The sequence below is a fragment of the Aquarana catesbeiana genome, linkage group LG07, assembly GCF_042186555.1.
Source record: "Aquarana catesbeiana isolate 2022-GZ linkage group LG07, ASM4218655v1, whole genome shotgun sequence".
Taxonomy (NCBI): Eukaryota; Metazoa; Chordata; class Amphibia; order Anura; family Ranidae; genus Aquarana; species Aquarana catesbeiana.
The window spans coordinates 26,906,736-26,934,347 of record NC_133330.1 but is presented as its reverse complement, the minus strand read 5'-3'; the positions used below and the strand labels follow the sequence as shown (position 1 = coordinate 26,934,347).

Here is a 27,612-nt window from a genome sequence, read left to right as displayed (position 1 = left end):
TGCCAGGCTCGGCTCCTGTGTAAAACGGGTTACATTGTGCTTCAAGCTGTCGGGGAGGAAATGTAATCGTCTTAATTCCTGGATAAGTCTGTCGCTTTTATCAGGATGGGAGAGGTGATGGGGTTAATGGACATACCATGCGTGTGCGATTCACAAACCAATATTCCGATGGGGGGGGGGGGGGGGGTGGCATTGTCACAACTCTGATTTTATTTACCTAGAATGACCCCATAATGAAAAGAAAGGTACCACTTTGCATGGAGAGGAACTATTAACTATTCACCCTAGCACAGTGATGGTGAACCTTGGCACCCCAGATGTTTTGGAACTACATTTTCCATGATGCTCCACTACACTGCAGAGTGCATGATCATCATGGGAAATGTAGTTCCAAAACATCTGGGGTGCCAAGGTTCACCATCACTGTCCTAGGAGGTCAGTTTCCTTGCCAGAGCCGCTTTTAAAAAATCGTTTTAGACCTGAAGATTACATAAAACCCACAAAACATGATATATTTTCTGAAAGCAGACACCCTAGGACAGTAATGGTGAACCTTGGCACCCCAGATGTTTTTGGAACTACATTTCCCATGATGCTCCACTACACTGTAGAGTGCATGAGCATCATGGGAAATGTAGTTCCAAAACATCTAGGGGGCCATGGTTCGCCATCACTGCGCTAGGGAATAAAATAGTTCCAATTTTTTATGTTACATAATATTACCGCAGAGGTCTAGGAAATGCAAAATTTCAGTAAATTCTGTTAATTTTAGGACACGCAAACGTAATAAATTACCCAATTTTTGGGTAAAATATAAAAGACGAGGTCGCACTGAGTAGATAGACACCCAACATGTCAAACCTTAAATTTGCATGTGTGCGTGAAATGTCGATAAACTTCAGCACCCTATTTTTTCCATAGCCGACAATTTAAAAGCCCTCTATAGGTCATCGGTTCAGCATTATGGAAAAGCTCTGGTGCTAGAATAATTGTTCTCTCTCCGGCGTGCGGGGTGATATGTAACATGTGTATCGCAATCAGTGTTTTCATGTGTAGACTCCCCGACACATGCGTTTACATTCATACAGATAAATATGTGGGGGGTTCAGTTTCAGTAAATTTCAGTAAATAAAAATACACCAAAGTTATTTTAAGGCACACAAGCGCACTAAATCACCCCTATTTTTTGGTTAAATATAAAAGCTGAGGTTGCGCCGAGTAAATAGATACTGGTCATGTCCAACCTTAACCACTTCACGCAAATGGCCGTACCAGTACGTCGGTAGGAGGAAGTGGATGTATCAGGCTATACCCCCGTACTGTCTTTCAAAGCAGGCAATCAGCTATCTGGTGATAACGGCCGATCCGGCTCGGCAGCTGCTCAGCCGTTATTCCAAGCACTGGGAAGGGGACGTTCCCGCCGCCGCACATTATACCTTTACTTTTGCAGGTCAGAAACAAACAAAAAAAACAAATGGCGCTTTACTTCCTCTTTAATTGCTCATTTATGTCTAGGGGACTTGTAGGTCCCCTTCACACGGGGCAGACTCTGTTTTGGTCAGCAGGGGATCTGTCTGCTGATCAGAGCAGGGGGGATGACAGGTCTGTGTATTCTCAGTTTATGCAGAGCAGACACGGAAGGAGCCCTCTCTGCTCTAGGAAAGCCCTCCAATCCGATCCTCTTAGACCAGGGGCGGACTGACAACTCATGGGGCCCCCGGGCAATACGAGATTATGGGGCCCCCAGGCAATCAGAGATTATGGGGCCACACAGTATACACACACACAGTATACAATCACATAGTATACACATACATGTACACACAGTATACACAGACATGTTTCTATTGGGTGGGAGAGGTCGGGCAGCTATAATCTCGGGATTTTTAGACCAAAAGGATGTCGGTAAGGAACATTTCAGAGACTGATGTAAAAAAAAACACAGATTTTTACTGTCCTTGGTTTTACTGAGGTTGGCAACCCTGATGGGGCCCCCTAGTGGCCCAGGGCCCTCGGGCAGTGCTCGAGTGGCTCAATGGTCAGTCCGCCCCTGGCTTAGACGGAAGGGAATGGATCCCTTTCTGTTTTTTTTCCGGATCAGAACAGAGGTAGGTGGGTGTAAACGAACACCCATCTGTTTACATCTGGCGTTCCATATGGGTGAATGTGGGGTCCGATCAGGTTTGCCTGAAAAGCTGGCAGGCCGACCTGAACAAACCCTTCATGTAGGAAGGGGCCTTAAATTAGACTAAAGCTGGATACACACTATACAATTTTCTATAGATTTTTTTCCTTCAGATTTCCAAAACCATATAATATGAGGTCAAACCTAAAGATTTTAAACTTGTATGCAATCAGGCAGGCCCTTACACTACATGGTTTTGGTAAATCTAAAGAAAATCAGACAACAAAAGTTGTATAGTGTTTATGGGGTCTTACTCACCTGATCTTCCACTCCTCCGTGTTGCTAGACCGATCCCTGCAGCATCTTCTCCTCTATGCTCCAGCGTTCCAAAGTCCTGACGTCATCAAGACCAGTGTAGGGTCCATTGCCCTGCATTGGAGGCGATGGCTCCAAGGGAGAGTCCACTGCTGGAGCATAGGGGAGCTCCGCCTGCTGGGGGAGAAGATGATCTGGTGAGTTAAAGTGCGTTTACTCTTCCATAGACAAAACAAGCAGCTAACCCTTACACGGTTGGTTCAGCCCAACTGCAAGAGATAAGCTTCGAATGTCCCGAAGTTGGGCATTAACCTATTCCCACCACCTGTACCCATACTGTATGTGCAGTAGCTGAGTGACTGCACATGCGCCCAAGGGTAATGGCTTTTTCTTGCGCCGAGAGCGCGCTCACTGCATGCTCTCAGCATAGATTGTAGGCTCTAACAAGCAGGGCCCTCTGATTCCTCCTGTATTAAATTGTATTGTACTTGTACTGTCTGCCCTCATGTTGTAAAGCGCTGCGTAAACTGTCGGTGCTATATAAATCCTGTATAATAATAATAATAATAATAATAATAATAATAATAATAATAGTAAAAAAGCTGTCACAGGTAGCTCCCAATGCATACTCGCAATCAAGAGCTACTTGATCATGTGACCGATGTGACAGCCAATCGCAGTGGTCAGACAACTGGAAAGTGACCCTCTGTGTTTGACACTCAGCGAGGAGGCCAGACGTTTAACCTTGTATAGCACGCTGCAATCGCATAGGTTGTGGCACAGCCCTATGCACTTGCATTGGTCGCATGCTGTGATAGTAATGCCTGCCGAATGCAACATTCTGTTTCGTTTTAGCAGTTGCCAGCACAGCATTGCAGCAGCTGCAGCTCCAGTGTGTGGGACCTCGGGGATGGTAAAACTGCAGCTGAACTGCCTGATTTTACCACCCCCGGGCACCCATGTAAGCAAGCCTTAAGGTAAACCCCCTTTATATCTATACTTACTATTTCCCTGGTATAAGTATCCAGCCATGCACAGAATTAGGTGAAGAAATCACAAACCGGCAGCGTTGGGTTCCTAAGCTGATCTGCTTCCTTGTAATCCGTCAATGTGCTGCAAATACGGCGATTTTTCCAGGAAATGGTTAAATTGCTCAGTAGCACGAGATTAAAATTGCATGTGTGGTTTAGCCTTAAAACATTAATAGGATTTTTTAATGAATAGCTTAGGCTGGTGTTATTGTAATGAGGTATGTGAAACGTAAATGAATCCACAGGCTGAACGCAGTATGGGAGGGGGGGAGGAGGGGGGGGTTACCTACTAAGCTAAAAAAAAAAAAAATACCACAGATATTTTCTACAGAAATTGTGATGTTAGGCGATTTAATTTGCGGATTCTGTTATGCCGCGTACACACGATCGGAAATGCTGCCAGCAAAACTCTGATGAGAGCTTTTTGTCGGAAAATGCGACCGTGTGTACGCTCCATCAGTCTTTTGCTGGCGGAATTCCAGCCAGCAAAAGATTGAGAGCATGTTCTCTATTTTTCGGTCGGGAAAAGTTCCTATCCGAAAATGCCTTCGTCTGTATGCAATTCCGACACGCAAAAAAAACACGCATGCTCGGAAACAATTCGACGCATGCTCGGAAGCATTGAACTTCATTTTCTCGGCTCGCCGTAGTGTTGTACGTCACCGCGTTCTTGACGGTCGAAAGTTCAGAGAACTTTTGTGTGACCGTGTGTATGCAAGGCAAGCTTGAGCGGAATTCCGTCGGAAAAACCAGAAAAAAACGTTTTTCTGATGGAAAGTGTGTACGCGGCATAAGACTTGTTTCTCACTACTGCAATGCGATTTTAAATCGATTTGCAGTGCAATTATGTAGTGCAACTTTGGTTGCATTTTTGGATGTGGTTTCCCTATTCTGTGGAGTCACATCACACTTATGCCGCGTACACACGGTCGGATTTTCCGACAACAAATGTTCGATGGGAGCTTTCAGGAATTCAACAAAATCCGTTGTCGTAAATTCAGATCGTGTGTACACAATTCCAACGCACAAAGTTCCACGCATGCTCAGAATCAAGCAGAAGAGCCGCACTGGCTATTGAACTTCATTTTTCTTGGCTCGTCGTACGTGTTGTAGGTCACCGCGTTCTTGGCGTTCGGAATTTCCAACAAGATTTGTGTGACCGTGTGTATGCAAGACAAGTTTGGGCCAACATCCGTCGGAAAAAAAAACATAGATTTTGTTGTCGGAATGTGCGATCGTGTGTACGCGGCATTAGTGTGCTTTGCAAATTGCTAACACAAATTATTTTTTTTTGCTTTTAGAAAAATTAGGGTGATTTTATAATATAGATGAATATATATATATATTTTTTAGAACTGCATGTACCATTCCTTGGTAGGACATTAAAACACCTCCTGTGTGCCCAGTTCACACCACGTGTTACGGCGGTGTGTGGGCATGGTATGCTGAAATAAAGTACTGCACTCCTATTTTTTTTTTTTTTTAACAGAAAAGTTTATTTAATTTTAAGACAGAACAAAGATAAGCAGTGGTACAGGCTCATTCATCATACATTAAGCACCCAATCATAGTATAGTCGAGTTGGCAGTATAATAGTAATGCGGTATCAGAGTGTCTATAATGGAAAGTTATCATCAGGAGCTTAGTAGGGGGAGCTGGAAGTGTATGAGAGAGGGGGGAAGAAAAGCCCCAGACGCCTGGAGGAGGGGAGGGGGGGGGGGGGGGGAGAGGAAGGGGAAAAGGGGGAGAGAGGGGGGTAGTGAGGGGGGGGGGGGACAGGGGAGGTGGAAGATAGGAGGGAGAGAGGCGGTTCCAAGCCAGAGAAATGAGGTTATTATGCTATACAGTTTTTTAAAGAAAGTCATTGGTGTGGGGATCGGGGTCTGCCTAAAGAGATATAAGAGTTTAGGAAGGACTGAAATCTTGATTAGATTGACCTTGCCAACTAAGGTAAGGGGCAATGTTTTCCAGACAGCACAGCTCCCAGACAGGGAAGAGATCACCGAGGTCAAGTTGAGACCAACATACTGCGATAGATCTCTATGTTTAATGACACCTAAATACTTGAACTGAGAAACAAACTGTAGTGGGGTATTGGTTGGCTGTGCTACATCCGCAGAGGACAGAGGGAACAAGACCGACTTACCCCAATTAATGCAGATGCCGGAGTACCAACCAAACGTGTCTATAATAGATAAGGCCACCCCCAGGCAATCCCTATCGGTCCTGAGATATAAAAGGGTATCGTCGGCGTACAGGGAGATCCTCTCCTGTACCGGGCCCATGGGTATCCCATCCATTGCCTCCGAGGAGCGCAAGAGAATCACCATCGGCTCAATAGCCAGCGCAAAGAGGGCCAGAGACAGGGGGACCCCTGTCTCGTGCCTCTATGAAGTTGGAACGGGGGAGAGGGTTGATCCCGTATGTACCCTAGCCTTCGGAGAACTATACAGGGCCCGGACCCACGAGATAGCATGCCTACTTTTTATCAGTGCAGCGTAAGGCACGACCTCACACCCCATGGCACCCAGTTGAACTTTATGAAATGTTCATGTGATATTTCAATAAAGTTTGTAAAAAAAAAAAGGAAAGGTGCGGTGATCCCGCTGGACTGCAATGCCCACCAACTGGATTACACAGTTGCAAACCCCATCCTGGCTAGTGAATAGGATTGCCTTACAGAACATCTGTCAAACACAAGGCCCATGGGCTGAATCTGGCCCTCCAGGCCTTGTCATGCGGCCCTTGCACCAAGGGCTTTTTTTTCAGCCAGTACGTGGCGGAACTCTGTTCCGCCACCTCCGGCTATCGCCCTCCACTCCCCACTGTCACTTTTAAACACAAAAGCCTTCCATGTTTCCAAGGGCAGCTTTCTTCTCGGTGGCTTTTACAGATCCCTGCCTGCCCTGCACTCAGTGGCGTCTCCAGCTTTCATATTTAGGGGGAGCACATGGGGGGACAGGGACAACTATAAAATGCATATATATAGATAGATAGATAGATAGATAGATAGATAGATAGATAGATAGATAGATAGATAGATAGATAGATAGATAGAGATATATACAAATATATACTGGGGCCCTTTACTACTACCCCACAACAGCCTTTCACATGTTCTGCAGTGAGCTCCCTTCCTACTGTATTGGGGCCCCCCCCAGGGTGGCAGAAAACAAGATATATATGTCACCAGCATACCAAGAAAATATAAGGATCCAAAGCAGTGGGAGAACTATCAGGGTTGCAAAGGTTGTCTTGCTTCCGGGCCCTGGTGTTCTGCCACTGTGGGGTTTCCCAGCCTCCTCTTGCTGTCCTGCCCCTGCTATTGACTGCTCTGGTCTGGCATCTCTTGGAATTTACAGGCTGGTTCTCCTGTCCTAAGGATGGGAGAAATCAGTCTGTTTTTTCAGTAACTGAGAGTCCTGGTGGAGTCCTTCCTGCAACTCGCTCTTCTCCCTGCCAATGAGGATGCAGGGGAAGGAGCAGATTGGGCGGCCGTGGTTGTGTGAGCACTCGCATTATGCAGTGTCAGGGAGGGGGGAGGAATCACCCGCAGGAGCTGACTGGGGACTCTCTCCCTCTTAGACATTGATTTTTTGTAAAAAAAATGTTTTCTTTATTAGGGGGGCACATGGTGGGGCACAGCATAATATTGGGGGGGGGGGGGGGGACGCCATTGCCTGCACTCATGGAGGGGATAAGGGAGATGCAGGTGCAGTGTGGGATGGGGCATCATGTGGTAAGCTATGCTGTGACCCCATCTGTACATGGGTGCACAGATGCCAACCCATGATCTCCCTGCAAGTGACAGAGAGAGAGAGACGGAGGCGCCTACACTGTGGTGTATGGAAGTACTATAGATGGGTAGGTGAGTTATGAGAAAACTTTTGGGGAGGTGGGGAGGGATGAGGGCTGTGGATGGAGATGCGTGCAGAAGTGGGGGATGGGGGAGAGTGGTGAAGAGGTCAGAGCTGAGGAGGGGTAACGGTAAGATGTGGACACCCTGTAAAAGAGATCTGAAGAAATGAATCACCGCTCAGGTAGACCTGATTCCAGGTGTATGTTAGTAAATCCTTCAGAGGAGGGGAGTCCCTGGTGCTGGCTAAATGCAAATTGAAGCAAGGTTTGGAACAGGAAAATCTGGATGCCGCACACCGGATAAAGTTGAAAAATCTTCTTTATTGTAAAACTTGGATCATCAAAAATACAGGACAATCAGGCAGATAGTACAGACACAGCTGTAAATCGAGCGCTTACTCATATCCTGTTCCAAACCTTGCTTCAAAAGAGATCTGAACCCTGAACATTGTGCATAACACACCCCAAAACCCTGCACTCTGTATCTAGCACACTCCTGAACCCTGCACTCTGTACATAGCACATTCCTGAACTCTGCACTCTGTACATAACGCATCCCTGAACTCTGCACTTGGTACGTAGCGCATCCTTGAACTCTGCACTCGGTACGTAGCGCACCCTTGAACTCTGCACTCGGTACGTAGCGCACCCTTGAACTCTGCACTCGGTACGTAGCGCACCCTTGAACTCTGCACTCGGTACGTAGCGCATCCTTGAACTCTGCACTCGGTACGTAGCGCACCCCTGAACTCTGCACTCGGTACGCAGCACACCCCTGAACTCTGCACTCGGTACGCAGCGCACCCCTGAACTCTGAACTTAGTACACAGCACACCCCTGAACTCTGCACTCGGTTACTCAGCGCACCCCTGAACTCTGCACTCAGTACGTAGCGCACCCCCGAACTCTGCACTCGGTATGTAGCGCACCCCCGAACTCTGCACACAGTACGTAGCGCATCTCTGCACTCGGAACATAGCGCACTCCTGAACTCTGTACTCGGTACATAGCGCACCCCTGAACTCTGCACTTGGTACGTAACGCATCGCTGAACTCTGCACTCTGTACGTAACGCACCCCTGAACCCTGCACTCGGTACTTAGCGCATCCCTGAACTTTGCGTTCGGTACATAGCGCATCCCTGAACTCTGCACTCTGTACGTAGCGCATCCCTGAACTCTGAACTTTGTATATAGTGCATCCCTGAACTCCGCACATAATGCACTCCTGGTATTTATTGCCCCTTTAAGTGCCTCACCCACCGTTTAATGCGTTTTTTTTGGGGGGGGGGTCGGGGGCTGGTTAAGTTCCTTCATCTATTCTCTGAGAGAAAGCCCTGGATAAATTTACATATGGTCTTACAGATACAGATACAACTGGCCTTTGAGTGAAGCCATAACGCTGATGTGGACTTGCAATGAAATTGAGTTTGACACCCCTGCCTTACAGTGAAACCAACCGACTTGTTGTCTAAATATACTATTCATACAGAATAAAAATCCCTTCAAGAAAGAAAAAATGCTTAGTCTACTTTTCTTTGTTTTAGGCTGAACTCTAGACGGATATAAAAGACACAGATTAATGCAGCTCTGTATTTATTAATACATGATTATATGCATTTTTTTATTGCAAGCTGTGTAAGTGTCTGAATTTGACCAGATATTAGCCTCTTGCAGTGCTTGTACAACAGAGCTGCATAGGGAAGGAAGAAGCCACCCTAAAAGCCAATCAGTGCATGTGCTGATTAGGAGCACGCTGATAGGAGGAGAGATCAGAGGGATGAGCTCATCCTTCACCGTCCAGTCACAGGCTGAGGGTGGGCCGATGACAGCCTGGGCATGGAGGAAACGAGTTGAACGATGCTGGGTGTCATTCAACTGGGGACATCTAGTGGTAAAATGTAATTCAAAGGGGATAGCTATGGGGGGGGGGGGGGGGGGGTAGTTGTGGATTGAGGGTAAGTATTCCAGCAAAAGCTGTGTTTATTTATTGTATCTTTTAATGGGGTAGTCATTTTTTTTTTTATCTTTGGCTGCACTTCTGCTTTAAACATTTACAGCATCTACTAGCCGATAGGTCCGCTTTTCTACTTGGCTTGTGGTGAAGCTATCAGCTTCCAGATATCTTACAGTTCTATTACAGCCATCTATTGCTTATGGTGTTACAGGGGGATATCCCCGATATATACAGTTCAATATTCAGTCCTGTGATTTTTCGTACCGCTCCACAGACAGGGCGTGTTGGAGATTCTACAACCGACACCTGTGATGCTTCCATTTCTTTACGGCAAAATGCAGGTTCTTGTTCCTTTTCTGCCAGGGGTAGGCGTTGTTCACCACCAGCTTGTCATCTTGCACGTCTCCACTGATGACGTAAGTGCCCGTGCGGGTTCCACGCATGATGTTCTGCACGCAGGTGGCGTCCAGGTCCAGCCACTGCTGGAGGCGGGGGAGGAGGTCAGTCTTGGGGAGCGGGCCATGTTTTAAAATGTCCACCTTGGAATCCATGTCAAAGTCCTGAACCGAGGACGAGGTTGTGTTTCTTTTTGTGATGCGAACTTTTGCAACTATCAAAAAAAAAAAAAAAAAAGCAAAATTGGTTACTTCTTTTATTCTTTGTTTTTATTTCTTTTTTTTTTTTTTGCTGTGGTTAAACCCTTCCTACCTAGCCTCAGGGTCCCTTTAACTGGGCTATTACATCCGGGGAGTGGGAAGGTCTCCCTGGTCATGTGATCTCTGTGATTGGCTGTCACCCTGGTCACATGACTGTGAGCTGGACCTGCCAACTTCTGATAATTACTAGAGATACATATGTGGCTTGCATATGCAATACGTGGGCTGCAAGAAGCTAAAGGGCTAGTTCACCCAAAAGTGATTGGTGGGTCAGCTTCTGGCGTTTTTTATGTCTTGGATATTCCAACAAGATTTCCCTCCCATAATTTCCAACTTTTTTAACTTGTCAAAGAGGCTAAGTGCGGGTGGCAGATATATGTATTTCAATTGCACCACATCCCTTGCATTACATAGAAAAATAGTATAAAGGTAGGAGTGGAATTTTTTAGGTGCTTAGATGATAACCAAACAAAATTACTGTGACGGGAGTCACTTTGGGCGGGGGGGCCCATGAAACCCAGAATCCCTTGGAGAGGATGGGAAACCCTTGTTTCAGCTCCCTATGCACCTCCTATGTATAAATTACCCTTTGTCTATTAAGGGCACAGGGTGACTGAGAAAATGATGGAACACTGTAAGAGTTTTGTAGACTGTTGCCATGCCATCTTCAACCCCTGATTAATCAAAGCATTGCTAAGATATGTATTTTATGGTCTTCAATGTAGGAGCCGTCCGTCTGCCACTGGGGGCTCCTGCTATTGTGTAAAGGTGTTCTGTGTTTATACTTATGATAATGCGTATTGTGTCTTCTGAGCTAGAAGACCTCAAGTCGGACCTGAAAGGTCAGACCTCTGAGTCACCTAGGCTGGTTAATTGACTATTACCAGTTAAAATTTTACACATTTTATTAGATAATGCATAAAATCCATATAAATGCTCACAGAAATTCATAGTAGATATCTGCTGCACACACTGTGGTGATGTTAATACAATCTTTTACACAACTTCTACATGATTCACCAACATGGCTTCTTCAGGAAGTAAATGTGTGTAGGATACTAATGAAGATACAAAAATATACATATAAGATATAAACAAACAAAAATAGTACCTTACAACAACATATATGCATGTGCGGACAAAAAGACAATATGCACCCACCTAAACCTATCTTGATCCCACACACCTTGGATTCAGACCATAGAGAGCATCGCTGGAAGGATGCTCTCCGTGGTCTGAATCCAAGGTGTCAAGGATCAAGATGGGTTTGGATGAGTGCGCTGTTTTTTTTTTCTTTGTCTGCATATGCATACAGTATATGTTGTTGTAAAGTACCATTTTTGTTTGTTTATATCTTATATCTTCATTGGTATCCTACACACGTATTTACTTTCTGAAGAAGCCATGTTGGTGAAACATGTAGAAGAAGTTCTGTAAAGGATTGTGTTAAAGTGGTTGTAAAGACAGGAGTTTTTTTTTTTTATCTTAATGCATTCCATGCATTAAGATAAAAAACCTTCCCCCCTCAGCCCCCCTAATACTTACCTGAGCCCAATCTTCCTCCAGCGATGTGCATGAGTGCCCCAGACTCTCCCTCCTGATTGGCTGAGACACAGCAGCGGCGCCATTGGCTCCTGCTGCTGTCAATCAGGAGAAAGAGGGGATGGAGCCAAACTGAATGGACACAGGGAGCTGCGGTTCGGGTGTCCCCATAGCAAGCTGCTTGCTGTGGGGGCACTCAACAGGAGGGAGGGGCCAGGAGAGCTGACAAGGGACCCGAGAAGAGGAGGATCCAGGCTGCTCTGTGCAAATCCACCGCACAGAGAAGGTAAGTATGACATGTTCGTTATTTTGAAAGAAAAAAAAAAAAACGAGACTTTGCAATCACTTTAACATCACCACAGGGTGTACAGTGGATATCTACTGTGAACTTTTTTGAACGTCTATATAGATTTTATGCATTATTTGTAAAATTTTAACTAGTAATTTTGTTTGTTTATCATCTAAGCACCTAAAAAAAATCCCACTCCTACCTTTTTTACTAACTTTTTTTAACTTGGCTTTCTTAATGCCAGCCCTAACACTAACCCTTAAGCAAGCCATATGCCGTGTACACACGATCGGACATTCCGACAACAAAATCCATGGATTTATTTCTGACGGATGTTGGCTCAAACTTGTCTTGCATACACACGGTCGCACAAATGTTGTCGGAAATTCCAAACATCGAGAACGCGGTGACGTACAACACGTACGACAAGATGAGAAAAATGAAGTTCAATAGCCAGTACGGCTGTTCTGCTTGATTCCGAGCATGCATGGAATTTTGTGCGTTGAAATTGTGTATACACGTTCGGAAATTCCGACAACGGATTTTGTTGTCGGAAAACTTGAGAACCAGCTCTTAAATTTTTCTTGTCGGAAATTCCGACAACAAATGTCCGATGGAGCCTACACACGGTCGGAATTTCCGACAACAAGCTCACATCGAACATTTGTTGTCAGAAATTCCGACCGTGTGAGATAAAATTTCACGGGTAGAAGGAAAGAAAATGGATTCACCCATCAGTGAATCTCTCCCTGCAGCACTATTGTGTTCTGCATGCAAATCTGACAAGCTGGCTGTACTAAAGCTAGTCGATAGATCGACTTCAGTAAAACCAGTCTGCCCATAGATTGAATCTTGGTCAGTTCCTGCGGAACTGGTCGAGATTCAATCCGCCTTTGGCCGGCCTTATACTTTGTTTATAAACAAAGTCATGCGATTGCCTTGTCAGTGCTGACATGGTGATGTCATGACTATGTTGGAGTCCCGTCTCCCATCCATGAGGATTTTCTTGCTATAGTTCACTACTCTGAGCATTCATCCATCAACTTTTCAGTTGTCTCACTTCTCCTGTTGCATTCTATTTCATAAAATTAAAGTGTAACTATAGGGAAAATAAAAGAAAAAAATACATTTATTGATTCTATTGATTCTGCCATTATTTTTCCTCTTCTTGTAATGGGCCAAGCTCGTGAATGCCAACTGTCCTGAATTTGCCAGGACAGTCTGGCATCTGTGTCCTCTCTCATGCCAATGCTGTGTGGCGGGCCATGATTACAAAATCAACTGCAATTGAGTTATTACACAGTAAGTCGAAAAGGCTTTAACTGCAAGGATCAGGGCTGCGAGTGGGCGGTCCCAGCATATTTAGAAGTGGGGGGTCTGGGCGGGGCTGTAGGCTACAGCACTTGGCATTCCAAGGCGGTCTCCCATCCAAGTACTAACCAGGCCTGGTGGTCTCCCATCCAAGTACTAACCAGGCCTGGTGGTCTCCCATCCAGTACTAACCAGGCTTGGTGGTCTCCCATCCAAGTACTAACCAGGTATGGCGGTCTCCCATCCAAGTACTAACCAGGCCTGGCGGTCTTCCATCCTAGTACTAACCAGGCCTGGTGGTCTCCCATCCAAGTACTAACCAGGCCTGGCGGTCTCCCATCCAAGTACTAACCAGGCCTGGCGGTCTCCCATCCAAGTACTAACCAGGCCTGGCGGTCTCCCATCCAAGTACTAACCAGGCCTGGCGGTCTCCCATCCAAGTGCTAACCAGGCCTGGCGGTCTCCCATCCAAGTACTAACCAGGCCTGGCGGTCTCCCATCCAAGTACTAACCAGGCCTGGCGGTCTCCCATCCAAGTACTAACCAGGCCTGGCGGTCTCCCATCCAAGTACTAACCAGGCCTGGCGGTCTCCCATCCAAGTACTAACCAGGCCTGGCGGTCTCCCATCCAAGTACTAACCAGGCCTGGCGGTCTCCCATCCAAGTACTAACCAGATGAAATTGGGCACATTCAGCATGACGTGGCCGTAGGCGGGGCAGGGCCAAGCTGGAAAAATTGGCATGATGGGCGATCATCTCATAATTAGAGGTGGAGTCTGAATAAGACCAAGCCGGAAAAGTGGGTGTGATGGTCAGTCACTGCATATTTAGAGGTGGGGTCTGGGTGGGGTGACTCTGTACATTGGCATGAGTTTGGCACACCTACCCAGAACAAAATGCAGACCATGGGCGGGGTTAACAGTGTCTTGGAATTCGGGACAGTTTCAGGGGGTGGCAGTTATAATTAAAGGAAGTCCAAGTCTTTGCTGCTAAATGATCAGAGTAGGCGTCAACCACCAGGAGGCATTGATTGCAGTGGACTGAGAAAAAGGACAGGGGGACCCCCGTCTTCTAGAATTGTGAGCTGGTAGTCACCCTATTAAGGAAGTCCTCAGAAGGAGCAGAAACCGGCAGGATCAACAGATATTATTTAATATCCAACCTTCACATAACAGCTTTGGCAGATTTGATCATTATATACCCCAGCAGACATAAGACCTAGTGGTTTAGCTCTCTGTTATTCATCATCAAAACAAGTGTTTTAGGTGGACTAACCCTTTAATTAGTATGTGGAGGGCTACAAAGTCCAGCATGCCTTTCTCATCTGACTCTGTCCATGCTGTATATAATATCTTTAGGTTGGAGCTTTGAACCTTTTATGGTAGCCTAGTCTCTCGGTAGCCTGTAATGTATTTATACAATAAGCAGTTATATTCTCTGTCAGTACTATATGGAAAAGAAAGAAGGAACGTCTTGCAGAGGCGAATGTGCCCTGGGAGTCACGCGGACGCTTTCAGGACCTTTTATGGATCTGCAGCTTAAAAATTTATCTTTAAACATCTCGGAGATGTTTTGGGATCAGTTCACCTACTCTTCCAGCCAGATAATTCAAGTGAAAAAACAGATTGCTTAAAGCAGTTGTTCTCAACCTGGGGGTCGTATGATGATTTGCCAGGGGTCACCGAATCCTGGGCTGTCCTGAAGCCCGCACCGCTCGCCCAGCCATTCTGCGGCCGCCCAGCAGGGCTGTTCCTGGAGCCCGCAGACACCCACTCAGCCTCTTCGCAGCCGCCCATTGAGTTCACAGAATGGCTGGGGGGCAGAGATTAGAGGTCAGCTGACTGATGAGGAATGTGAAGTGGGAGGGGCTGGAGGAGACCCTATCTCCTGATTTCGGCATAGGTGTCACTGCTACGAGACCACAAAGTCAGAGAAACAGGGAAGCCAGAGACAGTGAGTAACACTACCTGTGATTATAGTTGCCATTAAAAGTCCTCACTACAGATCTCAGAGTAGCAGATGACACTAATCAAGAGCACCTAAGTTGGCTGATCAGAACTCCCCCCAGCACTGCCACTCATCCCATTCCCTCCACCAAGGAGTAAGAGAAGGAATTAAAATAGAGAATACATGGAAGGGAGAGGAAAAGGGGAGGAACAAAGAAAAAGGGAGAGAAAGAATAAGAGAAAGAACAAGAAAGATGGCTAGAGAGAGAGATGGGGGAAAAAAACAAGAAATTTGAATAGAGAGAGAGATAAAAGGGAAAGAAAGGAGAACAAAGTGAAAGCATGGTACATCCTAAAATGGGTTTTAATACTGTACGAGTGGAAGGGACTCAAAGTGCGCTAAATGTCCATGGGTTAGGGGTGCAAATTACTTGTCTTGCCTTGGGTGTCAACAACCCACGCTACGAAAATAATTTTACGGTTAGGGGACCCCACAACTTGGGAAATTTTTTCAAGGGGTCACGGCACTAGAAAGGTTGAGAACCACTGGCTTAAAGGGAAGAGTACGGTGTATTTTTAATATTCATGACCCCCTGTACTCACAGTATGTCCTCAGTCCGCCAAGTTAAATGATGCCGTAGACTGAGGACATATAGAAAGTAATTACAAATACACTTTGAGTACTGCTGGGAGTCCTTTTTTAAAATAAAAACTAGTCCGGAGTCAAGATTTAACCACTTCCCACCCGCAGTACATTATATGACGTCCTGGGCTTTGAGTAGGGATATCTGAGTGATGCCTGCAGTTACAGGCATCATTCAGATATAATTTTTTTCTGCCGGCGATTCCCTGCACCATAAGAACAATCATAGCTGTTCAGCCACTTGACTGTTCTTACAGGCGGCGGGAGAGAACGTCACCCCCCCTCCCGCCACAAATCCTGTGCTTGAACCGGCTCGCCTGTGCGATCAGCGAGCTGGAAAAGGAAGCAGTTGGTGGCTGAAGTTCACCATAGAGAATACCGAGGACCAGACAGTCCCTGGCAGTCTCTATGGCTTTTTTGATCTCAGGCTTTCCAGCCTGGAGGAGAGATGTGGGGTCTTATTGACCCCACATCTCTCCATTAAAGAGTACTTGTCATGCACCATTCCTATTACAAGAGATGTTTAATAAAAGTGATCAAAGATTAAAAAAATAAAAGTGATAAAAAAAAAAATATTTAAAGGTAAAGTGTAAAAATAAAATAAACAATAAAAAAAAAATGAAAGTGCCTCCGCCCCCGCGTGCTTGCATGCAGAAGTGAACGCATACGTACGTCGCGCCCACATATGTAATAGGTGTTCAACCACACATGTGAGGTATTGCTTTGAAAATTAGAGCAAGAGCAACAGCTCTATCCCAAGATCTCCTCTGAAACTGTAAACAGGTAACCTGAAAAAAACATTAAAGCGTCGCCTATGGAGATTTTTAAGTACCAAAATTTGACGCCATTCCACAAATGTGCGCAATTTTTTAGTGTTAGTAGTCTGATTTCTGTTCGACAACTGCTGAAAAAAAGATATCAGCCACATATGGAGTGCATTGTTTTCAGTGAGTCAGATGTTGCCTTATGAGAAGATAATGAGAAGATAATAAAGAAATATATCTGCCTCCATGTACATTTAAAATCACAGAATATACGTAGAAAAAAGGTTTTGTAGAGGCCACTTACACACGGGAACATCTAGGTGCGATGCAGCATTTTAGCGCGCCCGGGAGGGGGGGACAAGTGCATCATCCAGCCCCGCTGCCTGCAGCCTGTCAAAGTCTATGGCAGGCTGCAGCTGAACATGGCTGAATGCTGTGCCAAGTGGTACCCGGATTTAGGGGCCCTGTACAGTCAGGACCCTAAAATGCCAGAAGGGTCGCCTTGCACCTAGATGGCCCCGTGTGCAAGGGACCTAACACATATTGATTAGATCAGCTACATTAAATTGATCTCTTTTACATTTAAAGAACTTTAAAATTATTGTTGATTCTGTTTACATTTTTTGCTGGTTGAGAAGCTAAGGATTTCAAAAACCAGATTAGCACAACCATTTGAAGACTTAACTGCACAGCAGGGGCCCCTCATAATGGTCACAGCGGGGCACCTATCTTAAAGTCAACCTGTCACATACGGCGGCAATGCAAACTGAGCATGTCATAAAAAATTGTATAAGCAGAGTTTACTTCAAGTGAGCACCAATCAGTAGATCCAGAGATGTAGGGAGCTTAAAGTGTATCTAAACCTAAGAGCAAAAATGTAAAATAGTGCAGCTTACCAGGGCTTGGATGGAATAGCTGCACGTTTATCAGGCTTTTTTTTCCCCTTTTTTTTCTGATGATTCTGTCTGTAATACATTTCCTTTCCTAAGGTGACACAGTGGTCACTTTATAATTGGTCATAAATGGAAAATAAAATCAACCAGCGCTCCTAATATTGACCACCTATGCAGGTAACTGGTCCATTTCTGAGGACTTATGCGGTTTCCCCGCCTCCAATTCGCATGACAGGAGACTGTGACCGGCTCTCAATGGAGTTGGCTCACACAACTCCACACTGGAAAAGGGTCCTGTGTGTCTTTGGCTCAGTTTCAGGTGTGAATTCAGGAACTGAATCGGTGTACAGGGACGCACCAGACCCTCTTCTGGGACCCGCACCCACATCAGTGTGAACCCAGCCTGACATTTTAGAGCAGTGGTCCCCAAACTGTGGTCTGGATACAACCCTATGCTTGCCTTGGGGATTCCTTCCAAAAATATGAAGTGCTATTCCTCCTACTGATATAAACACTGAAACATTATTTCTTTCACTACCAATTATGATGGGGCACTATTCTTTTCATGGGTACCAACAATGGGGCACTATTCCTCCCACTGACACTGATGGGGCACTATTCCTCCCACTACCAACGATGGAGCACTATTCCTTCAGCTGACACCAACACTGAGGAGCTATTCCTTCCACTGAAACCAATGATGGGGCACTATTTCTTCCACTGACATCAACAATGGGGCACTGTATTTCCTACTAACACCAATGATAGGGCACTAATCCTTCCACTAACACCAATGACGGGGCACTGTTCCTCCTAATAACACCAATGATGGGGCACTATTCCTTTCACTAACAATGGGACATCATTTCTCCTATTGACACTAATGATGGGGTACAATTCCTCAAACTGATACCAACGATTAGGCCCCCTTTCTCCCAATGACATCAAAGATGGGGCACTATTCCTCCCACAGACACCATCGATAGAGCTCTATTCCTTCAACTAATATCAGCGATGGGGCACTATTCCTCCTCGTACTGACTACTGCTGTGTAATTTTTTTACTCTCAAGCCCGCCGCATTGTTGCTCCCACTGATGCGGGACATTTTCTACTACCACTGGCCACATTCCAGCCCCTCTAAACTCTGAAGGACAGCAAACTGGCCCTTTGTTTAGAAAGTTGGGAGACCCCTGTTCTAGAAGTTGCCATGTACATCTGAAGCAGCTAGAGGTCCAATTCTTCTACTGAGCAGAGAAAAGCTTCAGTGTACCCCAGTGGCGCAGTGGGCGGTGGCACGCAAGTGACTTGTTCAAGGGTGGGCCACCATCTCAGAGAGATGTAAGTTTATCCTTGGCCATCAAAGGGACCCATTTATACAGGAGGTCAGTTTCCACTCCCCGCACATTGCAGTAAATGGCCCATGCTTCTTTGAGTCAGGGGCGGACTGACCATTGAGCCACTTGGGCACTGCCCGAGGGCCCTGGGCCACTAGGGGGCCCCATCAGGGTTGCCAGCCTCTGTAAAACCAGGGACAGTATGTATAAATCTGTGTTTTTTTTACATCTGTCTCTGAAATGTCCCTTACCGACATCCTTTTGGTGTAAAAATCCCGAGATTATAGCCGCCCCACCTCTCCAGTACCTTCTCAGCCAATAGAAACATGTCTGTGTATACTGTGTGTACATGTATGTGTATGCTGTGTGATTGTATACTGTGTGTGTGTATACTGTGTGTACATGTATGTGTATGCTGTGTGATTGTATACTGTGTGTGTGTATACTGTGTGTACATGTATGTATATACTGTGTGATTGTATACTGTGTGTGTGTATACTGTGTGTACATGTATGTGTATACTGTGTGATTGTATATTGTGTGTGTGTGTATACTGTGTGGCCCCATAATCTCTGATTGCCTGGGGGCCCCATAATCTTCTATTGCCCGGGGCCCCATGAATTGTCAGTCCGCCCCTCGTCACCAAAGTCCTGTTGTGTGTTCTCTGCGGGGATCGCTGTCTCGTAGGAGGGGAAGCGCTGTCACATGACCTGTTTGGAGTCATATGATAGGTTTCCTTCCAGCACACTTTTTCCCCCCATTCTTCAGAATAAATGGGCTTCTCTTGGTTCAGAGTCCCAAAGCAAGCAAAGTGCAAAGCACTTTATGGAAGCACACCGCAGCACTTAATAAATGTGCCAAAGGCACTTTTAATAGAAAAGAAGCAGTACATGGTTGGGACATACCGCTGCTTTATAAATGGGCCCCTGTCACAGCTATTGTGCAGGCCCGACTTTATTATCTCTTCAAATATGGGTCAGTTAAATCTGGTGTACCTGCTGCTGAAAATTACAGAAGAACGTAGTATATTTTTAGCAAATATAGAATATATGTGACCCAGATACCTTGCGCTTGTGGAAAGAATAATTGATGATTTCTATGCATAGCTGGACTGATGTTGAAAAAGAAATGACTTACTTTATCCATTCAGGAGAGAGAGGTACACTCTATGGCCAAAAGCATGTGAACGCTCGATTATCAAAACAAATATATCATACCTCCCAAGATTTTGAGATGGGAATGAGGGACACCTACTAACAAACGTATGTAGGCATAGGACACGCCCCCCTTGCCACACCCCCTTAAAGGAGAATTAACCACAAAAAAAGGTTAAATAAATCCACAAGGACTTTTTTACCACTACAATTGCTTTTTATTGGCTTTTGAAATGTACAAATGCAGCAATTTAGAATTTGGATGAAAGGTTTAGCACTGGCAAACACTTTTTGAAAGATAAAAAGTGCATTTTATATACAATTATAGAGATTAGACCAAAATGAGGGACAAATGAGGGGGAATGAGGGACAAAGGGACATTGCTCCAATTCAGGGACAGTTGGGAGCTATGATATATGACCAAAATTATGAGTACACCCCTCCAAATTATTGTTCCCAGTACAGAATATGGCTAATACTACAGCGTACGATTGTGGACTTCTAGCCTTGAGGGAATAGCTTGGAGAAGGCTCTTTTCTGCTCCAGTGTGTGCAAGGTCAGCCCCATAAGCTTCCTGTTTGACTATGGGGCAGGAAGTGAAGGGAAATCTCTGCAATGGGACAGGGATGGTAAAAAATAAACTGACAGGGGTTATAACCCTCCCTTACTCTGTCCGAAATAAAAATTTATGGAGAGGACTAAGAAGATATAACCATGCTAATGGTGTAGCAAAAACATATAGCACATTGAGGAAGGTTTGTGGTCCAGGATGAGAGGACAGTCAAAGTTAGAAGCGGCGCGCCCCCCCCCCCCCCCCCCCCCCACAGTTGCGTAATGCCAGCCGCCCGCATACCGGAAGCAGAGCGGCCGCTTTATGGGAGCGCTAGACTAATTTGCCTCTAAGCCCAGTCCACCCCATAAGACCCTGCAAAGTGCTGCCCTAGGCCTGGGCCTTGTCGGCCTAGGCCAGGATACAGGGTTACCCATAAGGACATGGTTTGATGAGTTTTTGGTGTGGAGGAACTCGAATGTCCTCCACAAAACCCTGACCTCAACCCTACTGAACACCTTTGGGATGAGTTGAAATGTTAGCTGTGAGCCAGGTCTTCTTGTACCACAAATGCTCTTGTGGCTGAATGAACACAAGTTCTGAGACACTCCAAAACCTTCAAGGACGAGTGGAGGCTGGAGAATGGCCATACACAGTATCTCTCAAAAGTGAGTACACCCCTCACATTTTTGTAAATATTTTATTATATCTTTTCATGTGACAACACTGAAGAAAGACTGACAGGCTGACCACCCCACACCTTCAATCTCTGCAGCAATGCTGGCAGCACTCATATGTCTATTTCCCAACCTCACAACCTCTGGATATGACGCTGAGCATGTGCACTCAACTTCTTTGGTCGACCATGGCGAGGTCTGTTCTGAGTGGAACCTGTGCTGTTAAACCCGCTGTATGGTCTTGGCCACTGTGCTGCAGCTCAGTTTCAGGGTCTTGGCAATCTTCTTATAGCCTAGGCCATCTTTATGTAGAGGAACAATTCTTTTTTTTTTTTAGATCCTCAGAGATTTCTTTGCCATGAGGTGCCATGTTGAACTTCCAGTGACCAGTATGAGAGAGTGAGAGTGATAACACCAAATTTAACACACCTGCAGTTATTTTGAGGGGACAGAAAATTTACACTGTTATACAAGCTGTACACTCACTACTTTACATTGTAGCAAAGTGTCATTTCTTCAGTGTTGTCACATGAAAAGATAGAATAAAATATTTAAAAAAATGTGAGGGGTGTACTTACTTTTGTGAGATACTGTATAAGTGATGCCTTTGTAGTGTGTGTGTATATATATATATATATATATATATATATATATATATATATATATATATATATATATATATATAGATAGAGAGAGAGACAGACAGACAGACAGACAGACAGACAGACAGACAGACAGACAGACAGACAGACAGACAGACAGGCAGACAGACAGACAGGCAGACAGACAGACAGGCAGACAGACAGACAGGCAGACAGACAGACAGGCAGACAGACAGACAGACAGACACACACACACACACACACACACTATTGTCAAAAGTATTGGGACGTCTGGCTTTACACGCACATGAATTTTAATGCCATCCCAGTCTTAGCCCGTAGGGTTCAATATTGAGTTGGCCCACCCTTTGCAGCTATAACAGCTTCAACTCTTCTGGGAAGGCCATCCACAAGGTTTAGGAGTGTGTCTATGGGAATGTTTGACCATTATTCTGGAAGCCTATTTGTGAGGTCAGGCACTAATGTTGGAGGGGTTTCCCTTTCAGATGAGAAGGCCTGGCTCGCAGTCTCCACTCTAATTCATCCCAAAGGTGTTCTATCGGATCAAGGTCAGGACTCTGAGCAGGTAAGTCAAGTTCCTCCATCCCAAACTCGCTCATCCATGTCTTTATGGACCTTGCTTTGTGCACTGGTGCGCAGTCATGTTGGAACAAGAAGGGGCCATCCCCAAACTGTTCCCACAAAGCATAAAATTGTCCAAAATATCTTGGTGTGCTGACACCTTAAGAGTTCCCTTTACTGGAAATAAGGGGCCAAGCCCAACCCCTGAAAAACAACCCCCCACCATAACCCCCCCTCCAAATGATTTGGACCAGTGCACAAAGCAAGGTCTATAAAGATATAGATAAGCGAGTTTGGGGTGGAGGAATTTGACCGGCATCCCAATACTTTTGACAATATAGTGTGTGTATATATATATATATATATATATATATATATATATATATATATATATAATGCATACACCTAGGAAAGTTGGCAAAAATGTGTACAAACGTTCAAGATTTTTGGGAGTTGGAGTTCTATAAATTTTCCAGCGGGAGTATATAATCTCTCTGAGTGTCGCCTCCACTTTAATGTTGCATAACCCCGGTGAGGTTTTGATTTCTCCCAGTGACAGCTGTGAGCGGCGAGGTGTGCGTCGGATGCCAGGCGGAGTACTTACTGAAATCATTAGCACAGAACGTATCCAGGATCTCCTTGGCACTGCTGGCCTCATCGAGTTCACAGTCCCTGCAGCTGGCTCGGGGCACTGCTGTAACAGAAGGCACAAATTAGAGCAAATGAATATTAGAAAAACTGCACCACAAACCAAATTGTATCAATAAAGTGAAATTTCAAACAGGAGAGATGCTATCCTAATTTTGACATATCATCAAACCATTATGTTAATAAATGGACAGCATTACTTCATCTGCAAATCTAATCATAGACTCTACCTCCATCTGTGGAAATACTAAGTGCAAAATATGCAATAAATAACATAAAAAACTCAAATCATGTACAGTTCATATACAATAAAGTGCTACAAGCAATATACAATATATGTGTCACAATATAAACACTGAATGTGCAAAAATAAATAAATATATATACAGTATCTCACAGAAGTAAGTACACCCCTCACATTTCTGTAAATATTTTATTCTATCTTTTCATGTGACAACACTGAAGAAATGACACTTTTCTACAATGTAAAGTAGTGAGTGTATAGCTTGTATAACAGTGTAAATTTGCTGTCCCCTCAAAATAACTCAACACACAGCCATTAATGTCTACAAACAAAAGTGAGTACACCCCTAAGTGAAAATGTCCAAATTGGGCCCAATTAGCCATTTTTCCTCCCCGGTGTCATGTGACTCGTTAGTGTTACAAGGTCTCAGGTGTGAATGGGGAGCAGGTGTGTTAAATTTGGTGTTATCGCTCTCACTCTCTCATACTGGTCACTGGAAGTTCAACATGGCACCTCATGGCAAAGAACTCTCTAAAGATCTGAAAAAAAGAATTGTTGCTATACATAAAAATGTCCTAGGCTATAAGAAGATTGCCAAGACCCTGAAACTGAGCTGCAGCACGGTGGACAAGACCATACAGCGGTTTAACAGGACAGGTTCTACTCAGAACAGGCCTCGCCATGGTCAACCAAAGAAGTTGAGTGCACGTGCTCAGCGTCATATCCAGAGGTTGTCTTTGGGAAATAGACGTATGAGTGCTGCCAGCATTGCTGCAGAGGTTGAAGGGGTGGGGGGGTCAGGCTCTCAGTGCTCAGACTATACGCCGCACACTGCATCAAATTGGTCTGCATGGCTGTCATCCCAGAAGGAAGCCTCTACTAAAGATGATGCACAAGAAAGCCTGCAAACAGTTTGCTGAAGACAAGCAGACAAAGGACATGGATTACTGGAACCATGTCCTGTGGTCTGATGAGACCAAGATAAACTTATTTGGTTCAGATGGTGTCAAGCGTGTGTGGCGGCAACCAGGTGAGGAGTACAAAGACAACTGTGTCTTGCCTACAGTCAAGCATGGTGGTGGGAGTGTCATGGTCTGGGGCTGCATGAGTGCTGCCGGCACTGGGGAGCTGCAGATCATTGAGGGAACCATGAATGCCAACATGTACTGTGACATACAGAAGCAGAGCGTGATCCCCTCCCTCCAGAGACTGGGCCGCAGGGCAGTATTCCAACATGATAACGACCCCAAACACACCTCCAAGATGACCACTGCCTTGCTAAAGAAGCTGAGGGTAAAGGTGATGGACTGGCCAAGCATGTCTCCAGACCTAAACCCTATTGAGCATCTGTGGGGCATCCTCAAATGGAAGGTGGAGGAGCGCAAGGTCTCTAACATCCACCAGCTCCGTGATGTCATCAATTTGGACATTTTCACTTAGGGGTGTACTCACTTTTGTTGCCAGTAGTTTAGACATTAATGGCTGTGTGTTGAGTTATTTTGAGGGGACAGCAAATTTACACTGTTATGCAAGCTGTACACTCACTACTTTACATTGTAGCAAAGTGTCATTTCTTCAGTGTTGTCACATGAAAAGATAGAATAAAATATTTAAAAAATGTGTCGGGTGTACTCACTTTTCTAAACTACTGTATATATGTGCAAAAAATTTCAAGTCCATATTTTTTTCCGTTTGTCAGAAACCAAAAAAGTGGCAAAGATCTAAATTTTTGTCTTTCATGTGTATCATGCAAGGAAGATGACGTGATGATGTACGACCGGACTAAAATAAGGAAGTTGATAGCCAGTAGCCAATAGCTGCCCTAGCGTCGGTTTTCGTCCGTCGGACTAGCATACAGACGAGCGGATTTTTCGACTGGACTCGAATCCGTCGGAAAGATTTGAAACATGTTCCAAATCTAAAGTCCATTTGATTTTCAACCTAAAAAGTCTGCTGCAGGTCCGAAGAAGCCCACACGGTCGGATTGTCTGACGGATTCGTCCCGTTGGACCAGTCCGGTCGAAAAGTCCGCCCGTGTGTACACGGCATAGACACACTCCTAAACCTTGTGGACAGCCGTCCCAGAAGAGTTGAAGCTGTTCTAGCCGGCAAAGGGTGCGCCAACTCAATATTGAACCCTACGGACTAAGACTGGGATGCCATTAAAGTTCATGTGCGTGTAAAGGGAGGTGTCCCAAAACTTTTGGTATTATAGTCTATAAATACATACACATATACACACACACTTATACTGTATCTACATAGGCAGGTTCTGCTTTTTGATTAACTCCAGGGAAACTGCTAAATACATAGAAGAAGTGCATACTCTATGGACTAAGACTGGGATGCCATTAAAGTTCATGTGCGTGTAAAGGCATATGTCTCAATACTTTTGACAATATCGTGTATATTGCACATAGCACTTTATTGTATATGCACTGTATATGATATATGAGTTTTTTATGTTAGAGTGTATGTTAGAGTGTATGATTTAATTTGCAGTGATGTCTGTTTTATAACACAAATTTGGGCAAAGTTTGATATATACCACGTCTGTTTTTCTGTCTGTGTGCATAGACCCCCAACCCCCCCCCCCCCCCCACAATAATTGGCAAGGGTCTCCCAGTTTGTATTCTGCCAATTCACAAGAACAGATGTGCTTCAAGTTGACTCCTTTACAGCAGATGTAGAAATTTGTATGTGTTTTATGCGATAGGAAGAAAGCTCTCAGAAATTGTAAGGTGACAAAGTATAGAACCCCGGTCCCTGGAGAACACCAATGTGGAGTTCCTGCCTCATCAACAATTTAAAGCCGTATAGATAGGACTTACCTTTCCGATTGCTGGTGCCATTTGTTATTGTGGAGATGCACATGCCGTGGTCAATAGGAAACTGATCACATTTCAGAATCTCCGGCCAGGGGTATCCATAGCAAGCCATGATTGGTGCACAACTGTTCCTTACCGCCTCGCACAGGCTGCGGCACGGCTTGATGAGCCTGTCCCTAAAGAAACCATGATTACAAGTTATTTCTATATGCTCTTTCATATTATGGGCACTTACTAAAGCAGTCTTTCCCAACCTGCTTACCCCAGAGGAACCCTTGAAATATTTTTAAGGCCATGAGGAACCCCTACTAAAACCAATTCATTGGAAAGAATGCTCCTTACATTGGTGATCAGTGGGAAGAATGTTCCTTACATTGGTGATCAGTGAGAAGAATGTTCCTTACATTGGTGGTCAATGGGAAGAATGCTCCTTACATTGGTGGTCAATGGGAAGAATGCTCCTTACATTGGTGGTCAATGGGAAGAATGCTCCTTACATTGGTAATCAGTGAGAAGAATTCTCCTTATTGGTGATCAGTGAGAAGAATGTTCCCTACTTTGGAGACCAGTGGGAAGAATGTTCCCTACTTTGGAGTGGAGACCAGTGGGAAGAATGTTCCCTACTTTGGAGTGGAGACCAGTGGGAAGAATGTTCCCTAATTTGGAGACCAGTGGGAAGAATGTTCCCTACTTTGGAGTGGAGACCAGTGGGAAGAATGTTCCCTAATTTGGAGACCAGTGGGAAGAATGTCCCCTACTTTGGCGACAAATGGGAAGAATGTCCCCTACTTTGGCGACCAATGGGAAGAATTTTCGCTAATTTGGAGACCGGTGGGAAGAATGTTCCCTACTTTGGAGACCGGTGGGAAGAATGTTCCCTACTTTGGAGACCGGTGGGAAGAATGTTCCCTACTTTGGAGACCGGTGGGAAGAATGTTCCCTACTTTGGAGACCGGTGGGAAGAATGTTCCCTACTTTGGAGACCGGTGGGAAGAATGTTCCCTACTTTGGAGACTGGTGGGAAGAATGTTCCCTACTTTGGAGACATGTGGGAAGAATGTTCCCTAATTGGGATACCAGTGGGAAGAATGTTCCCTGCTATGGACACCAGTAGGTATAATGCTGCCCTTACAGTGATGGTCAGAATGGCACTCTTACAGACAGCTAAAAAGATCACTGCTTTCGTGCTACTGGCTCTGCCAAGTGGTGTTGGCCCCAGAACTATGCAAGCACCATCAGATGGGAGGTCAATAAGCCACAGCTTAAGAAACCTCCAGCAACTTCTGGAGGAACCCTGGGGTTCCATGGAACCTTGATTGAGAATGGCTGTGTTAGGCCCCTTTCACACTTGTGAGACCCGAAAGTCTCCAGACTTTGCCGTGATTTTGCCGTGACTTTGACATGACTTTGACACTACGTGAAGCAATGCCTTTTTAGTCTTGAGGTCTTTGGACCTCAAGTCGCATCAAAGTCGGACCAAAGTAGTGCAGGGACTACTTTGAAGTCGCTGCGACTTGAATATATATTGGAGTGTTTGCTGATGTTTCAGTTCATCTTTTTTTAAAAATAATAATTAATGGATATTGTTTGCAGTTAAAAAAGTGCAGTTAAAAAAGTGCACTCATTATTTTTTTTATTAGGAGCCTGTAAAGCCAGGCTCCTG

The 27,612-nt window shown here is 45.1% G+C and overlaps 2 protein-coding genes across 2 annotated transcripts in view; one reads left to right on the top strand and one right to left on the bottom strand.

Annotated features, from left to right (window-relative positions):
- P4HTM (prolyl 4-hydroxylase, transmembrane) overlaps window positions 1-27,612 on the top strand; it is an 82,485-nt gene that overhangs the window by 6,877 nt on the left and 47,996 nt on the right. The window lies entirely within an intron of this gene.
- LOC141102392 (secreted frizzled-related protein 5-like) overlaps window positions 9,130-27,612 on the bottom strand; it is a 25,688-nt gene continuing 7,205 nt past the window's right edge. Inside the window, exons 2-4 of the mRNA XM_073591351.1 lie at window positions 25,953-26,125; window positions 22,834-22,923; window positions 9,130-9,895 (exon numbers count right to left, since the gene is read on the bottom strand). Coding sequence (XP_073447452.1) covers window positions 9,579-9,895; window positions 22,834-22,923; window positions 25,953-26,125 — 580 coding nt within the window. The 3' untranslated portion in view covers window positions 9,130-9,578. The remainder of the gene's footprint in view (window positions 9,896-22,833; window positions 22,924-25,952; window positions 26,126-27,612) is intronic.